Source organism: Pristiophorus japonicus, chromosome 2 (assembly GCF_044704955.1).
Source record: "Pristiophorus japonicus isolate sPriJap1 chromosome 2, sPriJap1.hap1, whole genome shotgun sequence".
In the NCBI taxonomy this organism is placed as follows: domain Eukaryota; kingdom Metazoa; phylum Chordata; class Chondrichthyes; family Pristiophoridae; genus Pristiophorus; species Pristiophorus japonicus.
In genome coordinates this window covers 6,312,631-6,334,614 of record NC_091978.1, presented here as the reverse complement: position 1 = coordinate 6,334,614, position 21,984 = coordinate 6,312,631, and the positions used below count along the sequence as shown (strand labels likewise).

Below are 21,984 nucleotides of genomic sequence, written 5' to 3'. Positions count from 1 at the left end.
TGAATTGTACAGGTTATGTACAGTGTTTGGGATGAATTGTACAGGTTATATACAGTATTGGTATGAATTATACAGGTTATGTACAGTGTTTGGATGAATTATACAGGCAGGTTATGTACAGTGTTTGGGATGAATTATACAGGTTATGTACAGTGTTTGGGATGAATTATACAGGCACGTTATGTACAGTGTTTGGGATGAATTATACAGGCACGTTATGTACAGTGTTTGGGATGAATTGTACAGGTTATGTATAGTGTTTGGGATGAATTATACAGGCAGGTTATGTACAGTGTTTGGGATGAATTATACAGGTTATGTACAGTGTTTGGGATGAATTATACAGGCACGTTATGTACAGTGTTTGGGATGAATTATACAGGCAGGTTATGTACAGTGTTTGGGATGAATTGAGTGGGACTGACGCACGTGGTTTGTCAGCCCCAGGGGGGCTGCGGGGGCGGGACTCGGCGCTGATTGGCCGGCTGTTGAGCGCGGAGCCGGATGCTGATTGGCTGGGCTGGCCGACCAGTCAGGGTGGGGGGGGAGGGGGTCAGGGGTGAGAGGACAGGAAAAGATGGCGGCTCCCAGGTGCGAGTTGTTCTCGCTGTGCCCGGAGCCCGCGGCCGCCAGCTCGCGGGCCGAGGTCCGCTTCATCAGCAGCCTGAAGGTGAGGGGTGAGGGGGGAGAGGGAGCGGGAGCGGGAGCGGGAGTGTGTGTGTGTGTGGCGGGCATAGGCTCGCCGCCGGCGGGGGCAGGCCAGCTGGACATTTATATAGCGCCTTCCCCGGCCCCGGGGCGCGGCGGAGCCAATGAAACACTTTTAAATAGTGTTTTGTGATGTGGGAACCGCGGCAATCAAGGTGCGCACAGGAAGATCCCAGTCAACATCACCATCATTGGCGGTCCCTCGCATTCAGGGTGACCCGCTTTCACGTGGGTTCACAGGTGTTTCAATGAAGGACCTAATATTCCGGATCCTGACCTACATGCTGAAGGGTGGAAGATGCCTGTGGGTGGATTTTAATGTGTGGTGGCCATTAGACAGAGCGAGGTCTTGGTCCAGTGCCAAGGATTGACCAAGACTGGAGACCTGCTCTGCTGCACGGACCCAGTGCGCCCACCTATCGCACAGTGTGGGCTGGGGCCCGTGGCTGCCCCCCCCCCCCCCCCCCCCCCCGGGCCCACGCCTCTTCTGGGCCCCACTCCCTCATTCGCCGCACCTCCGCCACGATCTCCCGTTGCTCCTCCCCCGTGATCTCCCTCGCCGCTCCTCCCTCCACCGCAGAAACACTCGCCGCACCTCCGCCGCCACCGAGTCCCGCTGACCTGCGCGAGAACGCCTCCGCTGGGGGGGTGGGGGTGGGGGTGGGGGGGGTCAGGCCAGAAAAGCGGCCGGAGCGCATACCACTGCAACTTCCAGTGCGAGCTGACGCCAACGGGCGACGTCATCAGGGCCCAGGTCGCTGTTTGGAGCGCGGGCAGGAGCATGGGCGGGGAAGGTCGAGGCACAGGTGCGGCGAGTGATCGAGGCGGAGGTTTGGCGAATGTTTGGTGCGGCGCTGCAGTGGGAGATCGTGGCCCATTTAAACAGCAAGGTGGTGGTGACCCAGATCATCTGTGGGGCCCAGGACACTGGAGAACTCCCCACTGTTGTTCATCCTCCTCCTCCTCCTCCTCCTTCAAAAAATGGTGGTGGCAGCTTTTACACCTGAGAGGGTAGACCTCGACTTAATGAAAGGTGGTACCTCCAACAGTGCAGCACTCCCTCAGCGCTGCACTGACAGTGTCTGGATTTTTACATAGAAACATAGAAAATAGGTGCCGGAGTAGGCCATCTGGCCCTTCGAGCCTGCACCACCATTCAATAAGATCATGGCTGATCGTACCTTCAGTACCTCTTTCCTGCTTTCTCTCCATACCCCTTGATCCCTTTAGCCGTAAGAGCCATATCTAACTCCCTTTTGAATACATCCAATGAACTGGCCTCAACAACTCTCTGCGGTAGGGAATTCCACAGGTTAACAACTCTGAGTGAAGAAGTTTCTCCTCATCTCAGTCCTAAATGGCCTACCCCTTATCCTAAGACTGTGTCCCCTGGTTCTGGACTTCCCCAACATCGGGAACATTCTTCCCGCATCTAACCTGTCCAGTCTCGTCAGAATTTTATATGTTTCTATGAGATTCCCTTTCATCCTTCTAAACTTCAGAATATAAAGGCCCAGTTGCTCCAGTCTCTCCTCATATGTCAGTCCTGCCATCCCTGGAATCAGTCTGGTGAACCTTCGCTGCACTCCCTCAATAGCAAGAACGTCCTTCCTCAGATTAGGAGACCAAAACTGAACACAATATTCCAGGTGGGGCCTCACCAAGGCCCTGTACAACTGCAGTAAGACCTTCCTGCTCCTATACTCAAATCCCCTCGCTCTGAAGGCCAACATACCATTTGCCGCCTTCACCGCCTGCTGTACCTGCATGCCAACTTTCAATGACTGATGAACCATGACACCCAGGTCCCGCTGCACCTTCCCTTTTCTTAATCTGCCACCATTCAAATAATATTCTGCCTTCATGTTTTTGCCCTCAAAGTGGATAAACTCACATTTATCCACATTATACTGCATCTGCCATGTATTTGCCCAATCGCCTAACCTGTCTAAATCACCCTGCAGCCTCTTAGCGTCCTCCTCACAGCTCACATCGCCACCCAGTTTAGCGTCATCTGCAAACTTGGAGATATTACACTCAATTCCTTCATCTAAATCATTAATGTATATTGTAAAGAGCTGGGGTCCCAGCACTGAGCCCTGCGGCACTCCACTAGTCACTGCCTCCCATTCTGAAAAGGACCCGTTTATCCCGACTCTCTGCTTCCTGTCTGCCAACCAGTTCTCTATCCACGTCAGTACATTACCCCCAATACCATGTGCTTTGATTTTGCACACCAATCTCTTGTGTGGGACCTTGTCAAAAGCCTTTTGAAAGTCCAAATGCACCACATCCACTGGTTCTCCCCTGTCCACTCTGCTAGTTACATCCTCAAAAAATTCCAGAAGATTTGTGAAGCATGATTTCCCTTAAATCCATGCTGACTTGGACCAACCCTATCACTGCTTTCCAAATGTGCTGCTATTTCATCCTTAATGATTGATTCCAACATTTTCCCCACTACTGATGTCAGGCTAACCGGTGTATTGTCCACTTTCTCTCTCCCTCCTTTTTAAAAAAAAAAGTGGTGTTACATTAGCAACCCTCCAGTCCATGGGAACTGATCCAGAGTCGATAGACTGCTGGAAAATTATCACCAATGCATCCACTATTTCTGGAGCCACTTCCTTAAGTACCCTGGGATGTAGACTATCAGGCCCTGGGGATTTATCGGCCTTCAATCCCGTCAATTTCCCTAACACAATTTCCCACCTATTAAGGATATCTTTCAGTTCCTTCTTCTCACTACACCCTCGGTCCCCAAGTACATCCGGAAGGTTATTTGTGCCTAAGTCACTTGTGCGGCTTGAGCCTTCTGACTCACAGTTGAGAGAGCGAGAGTGCTCCCCACTGAGCCCACTGGCTGACGTCAGTGGGATTGGGAGCTTGAAGTGTTACCCAGCTGAAGGAAATATGGTCTTCGCTGGTTAGTTTGCCCGTGATGTGCTTCCCTCTCCTCTCCACTCCCAGCGAGTGATTCTGCAGGGGTTTCCAGGCTGATTGATATTACATAAGAAATAGGAGCAGCAGTAGACCATTTGGCCGCTCGAGTCTGCTCCACCATTCAATAAAATCCTGGCTGATCTGATCATGGACTCAGCTCCACTTCCCTGCCTGCTCCCCATAACCCTTCACTCCCTTTTGGCTCAAAAATCAGTCTATCGCAGTCTTAAATATATTCAATGACCCAGCTTCCACAGTTCTTTGGGGCAGAGAATTCCACAGATTTACAACCCTCTGAGAGAAGAAATTCCTCCTCATCTCAGTTTTAAATGGGTGGCCCCTTATTCTGAGACCATGTCCCCTAGTTCTAGTGTCCCCTATTGCCCCCTCCCCATTAGCTGTGAGCCCTACTCTCCTCACTGCTGCTATTACATCTCAAAACTCAGATCGATATATTTCAGGCAAGGGCTCTAAGGGTTACAGAACAATTGGCGGGGGGAGCGGAGGTAAAAGATTGTGGATTCAAGTCCCACTCCATAGACTTAAGCTCACAAATCTAGGCTGACACTCCAGTGCAGTGCTGAGGGAGTGCCGCTGTGTCGGAGGTGCCGTCTTTCGGATGAAGCGTTAAACCGAGGCCCCTTCTGCTCTCGCAGGTGGACGTAAAAGATCCCTTCTCCCTAGTGTCCTGGTCAATATTTGTCCCTCAAACAACATTAGTAACAGATTATCTGGTCGTTATCGCGTTGCTGTTTGTGGGAGCTTGCTGCGCGCAAATTGGCTGCTGCTTTTTCTCCATTGCAACAGCGACTACACTTTTTAAAAGAACTTAATTGACTGTAAAGCACTTTGGGGCGTTCAGTGGTTGTGAAAGATGCTATATAAATGCAAGTCTTTCTTTCAAAATAGTGGCCGTGGGATTTTTTATTTCCACCTAAGAGAGCACACGGGGCCTCAGTGCAACATCTCATCCGAAAGACGGCGCCTCCGACAGTGCAGCACTCCCTCAGCACCGCACTGGATTTAGCCTGGCTTTTTGTGCACAAGTCTCTGGAATGGGATTTGAACTCAACCTTCTGACTCAGAGGCAAGAGTGCTGCCCACTGAGCCGCAGCTGACACAACTAGGTACAGACACTGAGGGAAATGGACACAGTCACACGAGGAAATAAACACAGTATTGTATAGGACACGCATAAGGAACTGTAGTGGGAATATATGCAGGACTGTATAGGAAATACATACAGAACCTTATGGGATATATGTACATAGGATTATACAGCACATTCGGCCCAACCACTCGAGGCTCCTGTCGTTCCTCATCAGCATAACCCTCCATTCCCTTCTCTCCCAAATGGTTATCTAATATATATAACTATATAAAAAATACATACATTATTGTACAGAAAATGTATACCAAACTGCATAGGAAATATTCATGGGACCATATAGGAAATATGTATATAACCACGTAGGAATGTATACAGAATTGTATAGGAAATATAGCGAGAACTATATACGAAGTACATAAGTGTATGGGAAAGACAGACAGAACTGTATGGGGAAACAGAGGTTCCATCACATGCTTCCGCTGTTGGGTGTTCACACAGTTGGATGAATCGTGACTGTCAGTCAAACAACTTTTTTTTGCCATTTTTTTATATAGCTAACAAAGAAACTTGCTCAAAGAAAATGGGGAAAAAAAACACCATTTACTTCAATGACCCCCTATAATTTCTTCCCTCGAGTTGCTCGCAGCACTGTCCTGGAGATTAACCTTTAATTCCCGGAGATTCCAGGAATTAGTAGGATAATTATGCAGAACTTTCTGGGAAATATATAGAGCTATAGGAAATACATGCATGACTACACATGTTGAACCTCCCTTATCCAGAATTCCATTATCCAGAACCACCCCTCGTCCGGAACCGTTCCCGGCCACCGGGTGGCGCATGCGCAGAACTCCGACATGAACAAATTAAAGTCCTTCCTCGCTGCCGACTCCCGCAACCGCTGGCCTGACCCCGTGATCCACCTCCCCCCCCCCCCCCCCCCCTCGCCATGATCTCTCTGCCGCACTCATAGCCCCAAGCCAGTCAGCCCCGATATCCCCTTGCTCAGTACCTGCACCATCCAATTTAACGTGACCACCCGTTGTCCGGAAAAATCCCTTGTCCGGAACAGGCCAAGCCCCAAGGGTTCTGGATCAGGCAGGTTTAACCTGTAGTAAGAAATATTCTATGATTCTATATACAGACTATGTAGGAAGTAAATACAGACATATCGAAAACGTGTAGACATGTCGGAGATATTTACAGAACTATATAGGTAGTATATACAGAGCTATAGGAAATACATACGGGATTGTATAGGAAATATTCTATGATTCTATATATAGAAAATAAATACAGACATATAGGAAATGTGTAGACATGTAGGAGATATTTACAGAACTATGTAGGTAATATATACAGAGCTCTAGGAAATACATACGGGAATTTATCGGAAATATTCTATGATTCTATATCCAGAATATATAGAAAATAAATACAGACATATAGGAAATGTGTACAGACATGGTAGGAGATGTTTACAGAACAATGTAGGAAATAGAAGAAGATGGTGTAAATGGGGGTGGAAAAGATTGTTGAACAATTGCACCGGTTCGATGGGAGGAACGGCCTCCTCCTGCGCTGTCACTCTGGTCGAGGGTTTTGCATTTTCGCTGAGACTGATTCATTTTTGCTTTCTCTTGTTTCCAAGGGGAAAGGACTCTTTGCCAGTAAGGCTATAAGGAAAGGGGAGACCATCTTTGTGGAGCAGCCCATCGTTTCTGCTCAGTTCCTCTGGAACGCCTTGTACAAATACAAAGGTAAAGTACCAAGCCAGACCGGACCTCGCTGATTCGCGCATCGATGTACCGCGTTCCCAGCGCAGCCCCTCCCCCACCACCTGTGGGGCCACTGCACAAAATCAAGTGGCACTGAGCTCAAAGTGCACTGGTATTACATTGAATTTACATACAGTTGCATATAATTTGCACGCATTTACATCACATTTACATGTATTTACATAGCATGCACATACAATTACATCAGATTTGCATGCATTCACATCAATTAACATGCAATTACATACAATTTGCATGACATTTAGATACAATTTGCATGCAATTACTTAGAATATGCATACAGTTGTATAGAATCTCCATATATTTACTTACAATTACATAGAATTTCATATTAACATAGAAACATAGAAAATAGGTGCAGGAGTAGGCCATTTGGCCCTTCGAGCCTGCTCCGCCATTCAATGAGTTCATGGCTGAACATTCAACTTCAGTACCCCATTCCTGCTTTCTCGCCATACCCCTTGATCCCCCTAGTAGTAAGGACCTCATCTAACTCCTTTTTGAATATATTTAGTGAATTGGCCTCAACAACTTTCTGTGGTAGAGAATTCCACAGGTTCACCACTCTCTGGGTGAAGAAGTTCCTCCGCATCTCGGTCCTAAATGGCTTACCCCTTATCCTTAGACTGTGACCTCTGGTTCTGGACTTCCCCAACATTGGGAACATTCTTCCTGCATCTAACCTGTCTAACCCCGTCAGAATTTTAAATGTTTCTATGAGGTCCCCTCTCATTCTTCTGAACTCCAGTGAATAAAAGCCCAGTTGATCCAGTCTTTCTTGATAGGTCAGTCCCGCCATCCCGGGAATCAGTCTGGTGAACCTTCGCTGCACTCCCTCAATAGCAAGAATGTCCTTCCTCAGGTTAGGAGACCAAAACTGTACACAATACTCCAGGTGTGGCCTCACCAATGCCCTGTAGAACTGTAGCAACACCTCCCTGCCCCTGTACTCAAATCCCCTTGCTATGAAGGCCAACATGCCATTTGCTTTTATTTAGAGAACAGAAACAGACCATTCAGCCTAAATGGTCCGTGCTGGTGTTTATGCTCCACACGAGCCTCCTCCCATCCCTCTTCATCTCACCCCGTCAACATACCCCTCTATTCCTTTCTCCCTTGTGTTTAGCTAGCTTCCCCTTAAATGCATCTATGCTATTTGGCACAACCACTCCCTGCTGTGGCGAGTTCCAAATTCTCACCACTCTCTGGGTAAAGAAACTTCCCCTGAATTGGATTAATCAATGACTGTCTTATATTGATGGCCCCGAGTTCTGGTCTGCCCCATAAGTGGAAACATCTTCTCTACACCTAACTTATCACGACTTTTCATAATCTTAAAGACCTCTATCAGGTCACCCCCCAGTCTACTCTTTTCAATCTACCTGTTCAATCACTGATCCCCCCGCCCCCCGCCATCAGTTCTGGTATACTGTCATGTAATTCTGACCTGTCCGAACCCCCAAAATCTCCATCCGTCGGCTGAGGCACACCTCACTGCCCTGGAGACGGTGGCCCAGCTGTTCTGGCTTGACCAGCAACCCAAAGGTTGAGAGTTCAATTCTCGCTACCTCGACTCAACCAACCAAATCCCAAGCCCTGGACTTCCAACCCTTGCTTCAGATAAAGAGGCCATTAAAAAGCTATTGGATTGTCATAAAACCCGTCTGGTTCATGAATGTCTTTCAGGGAAGAGGACCCACACATAGAAACATAGAAAATAGGTGCAGGAGTAGGCCATTCGGCCCTTCGAGCCTGCACCACCATTCAATGAGTTCATGGCTGAACATGCAACTTCAGTACCCCATTCCTGCTTTCTCGCCATACCCCTTGATCCCCCTAGTAGTAAGGACTACATCTAACTCCTTTTTGAATATATTTAGTGAATTGGCCTCAACTACTTTCTGTGGTAGAGAATTCCACAGGTTCAGCACTCTCTGGGTGAAGAAGTTTCTCCTCATCTCGGTCCTAAATGGCTTACCCCTTATCCTTAGACTGTGATCCCTGGTTCTGGACTTCCCCAACATTGGGAACATTCTTCCTGCATCTAACCTGTCTAAACCCGTCAGAATTTTAAACGTTTCTATGAGATCCCCTCTCACTCTTCTGAACTCCAGTGAATACAAGTCCAGTTGATCCAGTCTTTCTTGATATGTCAGTCCCGCCATCTCGGGAATCAGTCTGGTGAACCTTCGCTGCACTCCCTCAATAGCAAGAATGTCCTTCCTCAGGTTAGGAGACCAAAACTGTACACAATACTCCAGGTGTGGCCTCACCAAGGCCCTGTACAACTGTAGCAATACAACCCTGCCTCTGTACTCAAATCCCCTCGCTATGAAGGCCAACATGCCATTTGCTTTCTTAACCGCCTGCTGTACCTGCATGCAAACCTTCAATGCCTGATGTACCATGACACCCAGGTCTCGTTGCACATCCCCTTTTCCTAATCTGTCACCATTCAGATAATAGTCTGTCTCTCTGTTTTTACCACCAAAGTGGATAACCTCACATTTATCCACATTATACTTCATCTGCCATGCATTTGCCCACTCACCTAACCTATCCAAGTCACTCTGCAGCCTCATAGCATCCTCCTTGCAGCTCACACTGCCACCCAACTTAGTGTCATCCGCAAATTTGGAGATACTACATTTAATCTCCTCGTCTAAATCATTAATGTACAATGTAAACAGCTGGGGCCCCAGCACAGAACCTTGCGGTACCCCACTAGTCACTGCCTGCCATTCTGAAAAGTACCCATTTACTCCTACTCTTTGCTTCCTGTCTGCCAACCAGTTCTCAATCCACGTCAGCACACTACCCCCAATACCATGTGCTTTAACTTTGCACATTAATCTCTTGTGTGAGACCTTGTCGAAAACCTTCTGAAAGACCAAATACACCACATCAACTGGTTGTCTCTTGTCCACGCTACTGGAAATATCCTCAAAAAATTCTAGAAGATTTGTCAAGCATGATTTCCCTTTCACAAATCCATGCTGACTTGGACCTATCATGTCACCTCTTTCCAAATGCGCTGCTATGACATCCTTAATAATTGATTCCATCATTTTACCCACTACTGACGTCAGGCTAACCGGTCTATAATTCCCTGTTTTCTCTCTTCCTCCTTTTTTAAAAAGTGGGGTTACATTGGCTACCCTCCACTCCATAGGAACTGATCCAGAGTCAATCTGTTGCGCCCCGCCCCTGTGGTTACTCATCCTGCAGAGCTCAGACGGGGAACCAGAGCAGGGTTTTCATTTGAGGAGGGTCACGCCAGTTCCTGTCCCCACCAGCTCTCCACAGGCACACCTTCCATATAGATACACTTGGTAGTGAGCAGAAGCAGTGTAGAGGGAGCTTTACTCTGTATCTAACCCGTGCTGTACCTGCCCTGAGAGTGTTTGATGGGACAGTGTAGAGGGAGCTTTACTCTGTATCTAACCCATGCTGTACCTGCCCCTGGGATTGTTTGATGGGACAGTGTAGAGGGAGCTTTACTCTGTATCTAACCCATGCTGTACCTGCCTTGGGAGTGTTTGATGGGACAGTGTAGAGGGAGCTTTACTCTGTATCTAGCCCATGCTGTACCTGCCCCTGGGATTGTTTGATGGGACAGTGTAGAGGGAGCATTACGATGTACACAGCGCCTTCACTTGGTTGACTCTCTCTCCAGCGTGTGACTACTGTATGAGGTCGCTGGAAACGGCAGAGGAGAACAGCCGGAGACTGTCGGGGAACCCCAGCCTGATTCTCCCGTACCCGGAGCAGTGCTGCGTACGGAAGGAGCTCCTGGTTACCTGCCCCGCGTGCCTGGTAAGGGACATCCCACCTCAGTGCCAGAGAAGCACGATCTCACCACCATCGGTTTATCAGTGCTGGAATAACCCGTGTTCACAGTGTGGCTCACGTGGGACGGGGGTAGCGCTGTACGGGTGGCACGTGACGGAATCTTCTCTAAACCCCCCCCCAATACCAGGGAGATCCAATGTGGACCCCTAACAGTGGGGGAGGGGCTGTGGGACGGTGTGCGGACCCCTAACAGTGGGGGAGGAGCTGTGGGACGGTGTGCGGACCCCTAACAGTGGGGAAGGGGCTGTGGGACGGTGTGCGGACCCCTAACAGTGGGGGAGGGACTGTGGGACGGTGTGCGGACCCTCTAACGGTGGGGGAGGGGCTGTGTGACAGTGTGCGGACCCCTAACAGTGGGGAGGGGGCTGTGGGACGGAGTGCGGACCCCCAGCAGCGGGGGAGGGCCTGTGTGATGGTGTGCAGACCCCGAACAGTGGGGGAGGGGCTGTGGATGGTGATGTGGACCCTCTAACAGTGGGGGAGAGGCTGTGTATGGTGATGCGGACCCTCTAACTGTGGGGAGGGGGCTGTGTGATGGTGTGCGGACCCTCTAACAGCGGGGGGAGGGCTGTGTGATGGTGTGCGGACCCCTAACAGTGGGGGAGGGGCTGTGGGACGCAGTACGGACACTCTAACCGGCGATACATTGCCCTCCAGGTGTTATACTGCAGCGTTGAGTGCAGGCAGGCTGCCTTGAAGCAGTACCACCAGGTTCTGTGCCTTGGGCCCTCGACAGATGATCCCCAGCATCCACTGAACAAGCTGCAGGAAGCATGGAGGTGAGTATCTGCCAGTCTGTCCTCACTCGCGATGTGAGCCTGCCGTGCCCCCCAATTCCAGGTATGGTGTCCTAGTGGTCATGTTGCTGGGCCAGTAATCCAGAGGCATGGACTATAATAATCCAGATAACGTGGGTTCAAATCCCAGCAGGGCAGTTTGAGATTTTGAACTCAGTTTTTTTTTAAATTGGGGAATAAAAGGCTGGCGTCAGTAAAAGTGATCATAAAGCTGTCGAATTATCGTAAAAACCCAACTGGTTCACTGCTGTCCTTACCCGGTCTTATTCAAACATATAAGATATTGAAGGGGCTCAACAAGGTGGATGCAGAGAGGATGTTTCTACTCATGGGGGAATCTAGAACTAGGGGCATAGTTTAAGAATAAGCAGTCGCCCATTTAAAACTGAGATGAGAAATTTCTTCTCTCCGAGGGTTGTAAATCTGTGGAATTCTCTGCCCCAGAGAGCTGTGAAGGCTGGGTCATTGAATATCTTTAAGGCGGAGATAGGCAGATTTTTGAGCGATAAGGGAGTAAAGGGTTATGGGGAGCGGGCAGGGAAGTGGAGCTGAGTCCATGATCGGATCAGCCATGATCTTATTGAATGGCGGAGCAGGCTCGGGGGGCATGATGACCTACTCCTGCTCCTAATTCTTATGTTGTGGGCCTATAAGTGACTCCAGTCCCAGACCAACGTGGTTGATTCTTAACTGCCCTCTGAAGTGGCCGAGCGAGACACGCAGTTTGTATCAAACACACAGCAGTTCAAGAGATGGCTCACTGAAGGGTGATTAGGGATGGGAACTAAATGTTGGCCTTGCCAGCAATGCGCACATTCCAAGGATTAATTTGGAACAAACTTATAGAATGGTTACAGCACAGTAGGAGGCCATTCGGCCCGTTGAGCCCATGCTGGCTCTCTGCAAGAGCACCTCAGCTAGTCCCAGTCCCTCTGCCTTTTCCCCGCAGCCCTGCAAATTTTTTACCTTCTGGTACTTATCCAATTCCCTTTTGAAAGCCTGAAAGGGCGGGTGGAAGCAGATTGCATAGTAACTTTAAGAAAGGAATTGGATCCTTACAAGAAGAGGAAACATTTATCGAGCCATTCAGCCCCTCGAGCCTGTTCCGCCACTCAATTAGATCACGGCTGATCTGTATCTCAACTCCATTTAGCTCCATATCTCTTGATAACCTTACCCAACAAAAATCTCGCGATCTCAGTCTTAGAAATTTCAATTGATCCCCAGCATCCACTCTCAGCTGCAACAAGCCCTCAGACAGGCCCAGACACGGACACTTTAAAAACATGTTGTTCTCTGGGTGCAGGTGATGTTGACTAGGTGGATTTATCGTGCTTGATCCACAGGCTTTTAGAGGGAGAGAGTTCCAGATTCCCACTGCCCTTTGTGTGAAGAAGTGCTTCCTGACATCACCCTGAACGGCCTGGCTCTAATTTTAAGGTGACGCCCCCTTGTTCTGGACTCCCCCCACCAGAGATAATAGTTTCTCTCGATCAACCCCATCAACGGCTTTAATCATCTTAAACACCTCAATTAGATCACCCCTTAATCTTCTAAACTCAAGTGAATACAAGCCTATGCAACCTGTCCTCCATAATTTAACCCTTTTAGGCCCAGTATCTTTCTGGTGAACCTGCGCTGCACCCTCTCCAAGGGCCAGTGTATCCTTCCTGAGGTGCGGGGCCTAAAACCTATTGTGTGTGGGGGAGGGAGGGGTGTGGGCCTCGGCGACCCTCGATGAGCCAGGTTCGGGGGGGGGGGGGGGAAATGGAGGAATAAATCAGGCATGGTTCCTGCCCCTGATCCTTGGCTCGAAGGTGCCTGTGAGTGGAGGCCGTTTGAGAGCAGGATTCGGCTAGGCTATGATGCCGTCCATGGTCGAGCAGCTTGACGGCACCCTCAGACACTGAGAGCGGCCGCTTGAGTGAGATAATTGCAGGGCGGTGGCTTCAGTTTTGAGCCACACTCTCTGCGCTCAGGAAACGAGGAAAACCAGCAGTAAAAAAACCCAAAATATTTTATAAATGATATAATAAAGATTTATGTATCGACGCACTTGCTGCCAATTTTTCCCATTTTAAATTTCTGCTATGTTATTTATAATGGAAACTTTCGGCTCAATTTCCTCCAATTATCTGCACCGTTTTTTGGGCATAAATTAAAATCTCCAAGTTTCCCCAAAGTTTCTGCGCCAGCGTAACTCAGTTAGCTACGACTTTTTTAGGTTAGGATTTTTTTGCATCATGGGGGCGTAACCTGATGTCTGCGCCAGTTTTTTTGCATTTAAGCAAGTTTGGCCAACTTGTATTATTCCTGGGGTGGCGTATGTGACCACTCCCGAAAAACCTTCTGGACATTAAAGAAAAAGCAGCGCACGTTAAAAAATGGGTGCAGAAAGATGCCGTTGTTTTCAGGCAAAGTTTTGGAGGGAGTCAAGAAGGCGAAGAATGTGTATCATGAATCTGAATTGTTTCAAACTCAAAAAGGAGAAATTGGAAGTCCTAATGCAATTCTTTCATTTTAAAATTTTTTTGCAAGTACCAGCCCACCACTGACCGTCTCCTCACTGGGCTCGAGGGTTGGAGCATCAGCCGGCAGAATCGCTCCCTCCCCCGGACACAGGGGCTCAGGACTTGGCTTCAAAAGAAGCCTGGGGGGGGGGCGGAGGCTGGGGTGAAAGCTGAACTGAACTGTCAGCCACTTACATAAGGGATGAGAACCCTTCGGCCTTTCAGCAGCTTCATAAGAAGCCCGGTCGTGGGGTGGGGTGGGGAAGCCGAGCCCCGACGCTCCGACCCTTGAGCCCGGTGAGCAGACGTTAGGCGGTGGGGTGATGCTTTGAAAAAAGTCTAAAATTAAAGAATTGCATCAGACTTTGTTGCTCCAAATGTCTTCATTGAATGCCTAGCTTCCCATTCTAAGCAAGCCTATTGCGCATGCGCACACCAGGGTGTGGTCCATACTAGGACGGGCACCTTGGAGGGAGAGAGGAAAGAAGGTGTGAGTGCTTTGTCTTGCTGTTTTGGGCTTCCTTGCAAAGCTGCAATTAAATTATGGGGGCAGTATTGACAGTGCCATACCTCATGCAAGGCTTGTGCATGATGGTGCTGCGGAGGAGACGATTGATTAGACGGCATCACCTGAGGCACCTCAGAGCACATAGGATGATGAGCAGGAGGCCTTACCCACGTCATGTATAGCGATGCAGGCGTTCAGACCTGCACCTGAGTGATGCAGACTGTGTGAGAAGGCTGCGTTTCCGCAAAGAAGTTGTAACCGAGATCTGAGAGTTAATAAAACTCACCCTAGAAGCATCAGGACCTGCACCCTAGAAGCAAAAGGAGGACTGCTTTGTCAGTTGAAGTGAAGGTTACAGCTGCACTTTAATTCTATGCATCTGGATCGTTCCAGACCACAACTGGGGATGTGTGCGCCATTTCTCAACATGCAACACATATCTGCATTCGGCAGGTGACTGCTGCACTATATGCCCGGAGGAATGACTATATAAAGTTCCCCATGACCGCCCAGGCAATGCGTAACAGGGCGGTGGGCTTCTCCAGGATTGCTGGCTTCCCAAAAGTACAGGGCTGCTTTGATTGTACCCACATCGCCTTGCGAGCAGTTTTGGAGGATTCCGAGATGTACAGGAACAGAAAAGGCTTCCACTCCATTAATGGTGCAGCTCGTGTGTGACGACATGCATCGTATCATGTCAGTTGATGCGAGATACCCTGGGAGCACCCATGCTGCGTTCATCCTGCGCGAGAGCGCTATATCTGACATGTTTCAGCAGCAGTCAAAAGGGCAGAACTGGCTACTGGGAGACAGAGGGTATAGCCTCGCCACCTGGCTCATGACGCCCCTACACATACCCGGACAGAAGCTGACCGGGAATACAACATGTCGCACATTGCGATGTGCAGCATCATAGAGAGGACCATTGGTGTCTTGAAACAGCGTTTCCGATGGCTGGCCCATTCCAGAGGCTACTTGCAATACCCCCTGAGATTGTCGGTCACTTCACTGTTGTGTGCTGCATAACTTATCCTTCATGAGGAAGCAGCAGCTGGAAGTAAAAGACCCAACTGAGGTGAGAGTGGCTGATGATGAGGAGGAGGAGGATGAGAAAGCCATGCAACTACCTGAACCCGGAGCACGACGGTGGAGGAGAGGGGGCCGTCGTGCCCCTTTAAGGATTGCTCGAGCCTTGCGCCAGCAGCTCATCCGTGAACGCTTTGCTGCCTGAAGGCTCAACGACAACTATTCCACATGGGCCATGTTTACTGTTTGAACCTGTTCCGCAATGTTGTGCTGTGCTATTAGGAAGATTAGGAAAAGGGGAGGTGCAGCGAGACCTGGGAGTCATGGAACATCGGTCATTGAAAGTGGGCATGCAGGTTCAGCAGGTGGTGAGGAAGGCAAATGGTATGTTGGCCTTCATAGCGAGGGGATTTGCGTATAGGAGCAGGGGGGGGTCTTACTGCAGTTGTACAGGGCCTTGGTGAGGCCTCACCTGGAATATTGTGTTCAGTTTTGGTCTCCTAGTCTGAGGAAGGACGTTCTTGCTATTGAGGGAGTGCAGCGAAGGTTCACCAGACTGATTCCCGGGATGGCAGGACTGACATATGAGGAGAGACTGGATCGACTGGGCCTGTATTCACTGGAGTTTAGAAGGATGAGAGGGGATCTCATAGAAACATATAAAATTCTGACGGGACTGGACAGGTTAGATGCAGGAAGAATGTTCCCGATGTTGGGGAAGTCCAGAACCAGGGGACACAGTCTTAGGATAAGGGGTAGGCCATTTAGGACTGAGATGAGGAGAAACTTCTTCACTCAGAGAGTTGTTAACCTGTGGAATTCCCTGCCGCAGAGAGTTGTTGATGCCAGTTCATTGGATATATTCAAGAGGGAGTTAGATATGGCCCTTACGGCTAAAGTGATCAAGGGGTATGGAGAGAAAGCAGGAAAGGGGTACTGAGGGAATGATCAGCCATGATCTTATTGAATGGCGGTGCAGGCTCGAAGGGCCGAATGGCCTACTCCTGCACCTATTTTCTATGTTTCTATGTTTTTAATGGAACAAATAATGGAAATGATTCTTCTATAATTTAAAATATTTTTTATTCAAAAGTTTAACAAACACTTGTTTGGACTTAACTTTAATAAAAATATTTTTGTATCAAACGTTAAAGTTTTCAATTAAGCTTATTTACAAACTTTAAGAGCACTTACAAACGTTTAAACTTGTAAATTTACATCACTTACAAAAAACTTTTAATTTGAGAACAACAGTTACAATAGTAACAACAACAATAATAACAACAGCAGCAGCAAAGAAAGGCTGCACCCATTTCTCATCCACCTTATCCTAAGACCGCCCGCTGCGCTTAGTCTTGGTAACTCCACCCCTGCCCGCAGGCGTTGGCGCAGCGTTTCTCGAGTTGGTACCAAGCTTGTTCTTTCGAGCATCTCGGGTAATGCGCACTTCTTTATGAGGGGGTGGGGTGTGTGGGGAGGGGGGCGGGGGGAGTTGGGTGGGGGCAGGCTGTAATGTGGAAGGCCCGGCTTGGGCCTCTTCAGAGGGCTGGTCGGGATTGGCGTGGGAGTGGCACTTGATTCTGTCAATGGGTGCGGGGTCTGGGCGTGTTCCCTTATTGCAGCAGCTAACTCCGACATTCCCGCCCTCATGTGCCCTGACAGTGTCTCAGCTGCCTGCGACATTCCCTTCCTCATGTTCACCGACAGTGTAGCCGCTGCCTGTGACATTCCCTCCCTCATGTTCCCGGACAGCGTTCCCATTTCTCGCGAGTGTTGTTACTTCCCCCGACAGTCCCGATACCTCATCACCCACCCCACTGATGGTGTCTAGGAGTGATCGTGTAAGGTCCATGCGCTCCGCACTCATTGCCATCATCTGAACCACCTCAGGAGCGCGCTGCCGAGCTCTCCTTCCCCTCCTCGCCCTGGGTGCGGCTCGCTGCATCCCACTGGGACCCGCAGCCTCGGACTGTGGGAAACCATGGAATGTCCCAGCACTCGTACCACTCAGGAAGGGGGCTGACAGCTCAATGGGTGGCACCTGCACCTCCAGAGTGAGTACAACAATGGGGGTTCGTCCTCCCGCTTCCCCCCCCCCCCCCCCACGCTTTTGGTCTGAAAGGTGGGATTGGAAGATGTTCTCCTTCAGGCTCGTCCTTGTCTGAATCTTCTTCTGCATCGGCTTCAGTCTTGTCAGGGTTGGCCTCAAGTTCTGTAAAATATAACAGACCAGACAAACGGTAAGTAGCAGAGGAGGGGGCAGGGTGGCATGAGTAGGCTCTCACAGCGCAGGCAGCAGGCTCATTTGAAGGATCATGATGAATGATAGTACTGACACTAACTAGCTTAAACATAGAAAGTAGGAGCAGTAGTAGGCCATTCGAGCCTGCACCGCCATTCAATATGATCATGGCTGATCCTCTCAACACCATATTCCCACTTTTTCCCCATACCCCTTGATGTCATTTGTGTCCAGAAATCTGTCTATTTCCCTCTTAAATATATTCAGTGACTTGGCATCTACAGCCTTCTGTGGTAGAGAATTCCACAGGTTCACCACCCTCTGAGTGAGAAAATCTTTCCTCATCTCGGTCCTAAATTTCCCACCCCGTATCCTGAGACTGTGATCCCTTGTTTTAGACTTCCCAGCCCCGGGGAAACATCCTCCCCGCATCCAGTCTGTCCAACCCAGTCAGAATTTTATACGTTTCAATGAGATCCCCTCTCATTCTTCTAAATGACAACCAATTTCCATGGCTACATAGAGACATCCCCATGAACCGAAGCATGGCTAGCCCGCACAGAACTTAACATTTAGCAAAGCCAGCCTGTGGAATTTGCAGGACTTACCCTCTCCCTCGAGTGTGGGCCCAACTTGTGCAGTGGTGGTTGCTTTTCTCCAGGCAGGACCCATCAAAGCAGCGACCTTGTCTTCCAAGGGCGTCGGTGGGTACAGATTTGCCGGGCTTCCTCCAGTTCGAGTTCTTTCCCTTTTGTTGTGTGCCACCTTCCTCTGCAAAGATGAAAATATAACTTTTTAGAGATGGTGTCTTTCTGCTGGGTGGGACATACAGATGGTCACATTTACAATTACAATTCCACTGAATAAATGAAAATATTACTTACACTAACTACTTGACCAAGGTCCTGCCACTCCTTTTTGCACTGGCCTCCAGACCTCGGGGTGGTCACCATTGCAAAGTAATCTCCTGCAAGTTGGTTCCAGCGTTTCTTCATTTCTTTTGGTGGAACTTTTATGTGACCTCTGCTGGTGTCCAGCTCGTGCCATCTGGTCTCAATTACAGTAACCAGGGCCTCCACTTTGTCCTGTGAGAAATTCTTGGTCCTTGAGCTGCATTGCATCATCTATTGCAGCTTCGATTTTTCCACTGAGAATGAAAATTCGCTCACACAACTGGCTCTTTAAAAATGGCCGAATGCAGCCCGGGAGGTGTACTGGTCTTGCGCGCCCATAGCAGTCACGTTAAAACTGTCTTTTTACCCGCGCATGCGCAGAAGGAGGGGGGGAATCTTTTTTCCGGCGCAGACATTAGGCTCCCCCCACCCCCCTCCCCAAAGCTAAAGGACAGGCTGCACGGCACCAATTTCAGAAATTAGAATGGGAAAACTTTCTTTTTTTTTTGGAGTAGTTCGGCCCCAAAAAAACGGGCGTAACTCTTGAAATACACCAAGAAACGGCATTGGGGAAAATTGAGCGTCGTCTATGTAAACTTGTCATGATGAAATTACGTCTTCTGCCAGTGGAGGCGCTGCAATATCCCAAGTGGCAGGAGCATGTAATTGCAGCGTGACACGTTTACATGATAAATGTGCACATAGGAATTTCTAATTGTAATATAAAAATGTATGATTTTAGAATGAACCATGTCCGCACACCCTGTCGATTGGCCCTCATTTTCTAACCCTGCTTCCCCTGAAGATTTGGTCTCGACTCTCCGGGTGCAGTGTCATAAGAACATAAGAAACGGGAGCAGGAGTAGGCCATTTGGCCCCTCGAGCCTGCTCCGCCATTCAATAAGATCATGGCTGATCTGATCATGGGCTCAGCTCCACTTCCCTGCCCGCTCCCCATAACCCTTTACTCCCTTACCGCTCAAAAATCTGTCCATCTCCTTAAATATATTCAATGTCCCAGCCTCCACAGCTCTCTGGGGCAGAGAATTCCACAGATTTACAAACCTCTGAGAGAAGAAATTCCTGCTCATCTCAGTTTGAAATGGGCAGCCCCTTATTCTGAGACTATGTCCCTAGTTTTAGTTTCCCCTATAACATATCCTCTCTGCATCCACCTTGTCGAGCCCACTCATTATCTTATGTTTCGATAAGGTCACCTCTCATTCTGCTGAACTCCAATGTGTATAGGCCCAACCTACTCGACCTATCCTCATAAGTCACCCCCCTCATCTCCGGAATCAACCTGGTGAACCTTCTCTGAACAGTCCTGGGACATTGAGCGGTAAATAAATATTCTCCTTTTATTACAGGAACATGCATTACCCCCCGGAGACGTCCAGCATTATGCTAATGGCTAGGATGGTTGCCATGGTGAAACAGGTAAACTAAGAGACTCCCAGACTGTTATACCTGAGCTGATGGATGATGGTTCTTTTTTCCCCCCAATACAGTCAATGATGTGAATCTTTCGGAGCAAAGCCAGCAGGGGTGCGGTCTGCCGACAGCTCGGCAAGGGTTACCCTGAGATTTTTCTGAGCCAGGACCGTCCCAGGTCTCCATCCTTCGGCAATGCTAAGTCATCTGACCTCCGCTACAACATTAACTTGCATTTATATAGCACCTTTAATGTTAAAAAAAAACCAGTGTGTCAGCCGTGGCTCAGTGGGTAGCACTCTCTGGTGGGACGGGGTCGTTTGCTTACCTCAGGCTGGGTCTATTGTGGCTCAGCGGGGAGCACTCTCGCCTCGGAGGCAGAAGGTTGTGGGTTCGAGTCCCACTCCAGGAATTTGAGCACAAAAATCCAGGCTGGCACTCCCAGTGCAGTGCAGAGGGAGTGCCGCACTGTCGGAGATGCCGTCTTTCGGATGAGACGTTAAACCGAGGCCCCGTCTGCTCTCTCGGGTGGACATAAAAGATCCCACGGTCACTATTTCGAAGAAGAGCAGGGGAGTTATCCCCGGTGTCCTGGGGCCAATATTCATTCCTCAACCAACATCACTAAAGCCGATGATCTGGTCATTATCACATTGCTGTCTGTGGGAGCTTGCTGTGCACAAATTGGCTGCCGCATTTCCTGCATTACAACAGTGACTACACGCCAAAAAGTGCTTCATTGGCTGTAAAGTGCTTTGGGACGTCCGGCTGTATAAATGCAAGTCTTTCATTTTTTTCTTTTATAGACTAATTGATTAAGATCGATTGCTGTGACTAGTCAACAACTCCATTACCGTTGTATCGTGCGGCTGCCAGGATGGTAGAAGGCGAGCTAGAGGGACCTTGGTCTTATTTCACCCAGCAAGCCCTATGTTCCTAAGTAGTTTGGGGTACTGCACTAAATATTATTAATCTGTTTAATGTCGCCGCTGTCTTGCTCTGTGACCAATGGATCCTTCCTCTAGATTTCCCAGTCTGTGTCTACTTTTTGTGGTGTGAAAACCTGGGAGCTGGTCTGTGGTTGGAGCAAGTTTGCTTATCCGACCAACTGTGTCCCACGATTGGAGGAGATGGTGTGTCGTCAGTGCCCGAATGCCGGGTTAACGTTCACATTCCGCTGTCTCTTTCTGCCCAAAGGCTAAAGACAAAGGGCGCTGGATGAAACTCTTCTCCCAGTTCTGCAACCGAACAGCCAACGAAGAGGAGGAGATCGTTCACAAACTGATTGGGGACAAATTCCAGGTGTGAATTTATATTTAATACCGAAATTCAGGCAATTATGGACCAGTCAGCTCAACATCAGTGGTAGGAAAAATAATGGAATCCCTACGAAAGGAGAAAATGGAATAACATCCAGACACCAAAAATATAGTAATGAATAGTCAGCATGGATTTCAAAAGGAAAGTCTTGCTTGACCAACCTCAGTGAATGTTATAAGAGGTAACAGAGAGAGTAGACCAGGGTAATGCAGTAGATGTAATTTATCTAGATTTTCAAAAGGCCTTCGATAAGGCACCACATAATAGACTGCTGATCAAGGTCAGAGAATGCAGAGTCAGGGGACAAGTCGCAGAATGGATCGCTAGCTGGCTTCAAGACAGAAAGCAGAGAGATTGGGGTGAAGGGTAGCTATTCACAGTGGCAGAAGGTGGGCAGTGGTGTTCCACAAGGATCAGTGCTGGGACCACTGTTGTTCACTATTTATATTAACGATTTAGACTTTGGAATCAAAAACACAATTTCTAAATTTGCAGATGACACCAAATTGGGGGGATAGTCAATACTGAGGAGGACTGCAACAAATTACAGGAGGACATTAACAAACTTGCAGAATGGGCATATAATTGGCAAATAAAATTCACCACAGATAAACTGAGGCATTACATTTTGGTAAGAAAAATATGCAGGTCACCTATTACTTGGTGCGAGTCTAGGTGGGGTAGAGGAACAAAGGGATCACGAAGTACAAATACACAAATCACTAAACATTGCGACACAAGTTAACAAGGCCCTAAAAAAGCACATCAAACACTAGGGTTTATTTCTAGAGGGATAGGATTGAAAAGTAGGGAAGTTATGCTAAACTTGCATCAAACCTTG

At 48.7% G+C, this 21,984-nt stretch overlaps 1 protein-coding gene across 1 annotated transcript in view; it reads left to right on the top strand.

Annotated features, from left to right (window-relative positions):
* Nucleotides 1-571: 571 nt before the first annotated feature.
* Nucleotides 572-21,984, top strand: part of smyd5 (SMYD family member 5) — a 55,646-nt gene continuing 34,233 nt past the window's right edge. The window contains exons 1-6 of the mRNA XM_070861035.1: nt 572-670; nt 6,414-6,522; nt 10,238-10,377; nt 11,071-11,192; nt 19,760-19,829; nt 21,021-21,125. Coding sequence (XP_070717136.1) covers nt 578-670; nt 6,414-6,522; nt 10,238-10,377; nt 11,071-11,192; nt 19,760-19,829; nt 21,021-21,125 — 639 coding nt within the window. The 5' untranslated portion in view covers nt 572-577. The remainder of the gene's footprint in view (nt 671-6,413; nt 6,523-10,237; nt 10,378-11,070; nt 11,193-19,759; nt 19,830-21,020; nt 21,126-21,984) is intronic.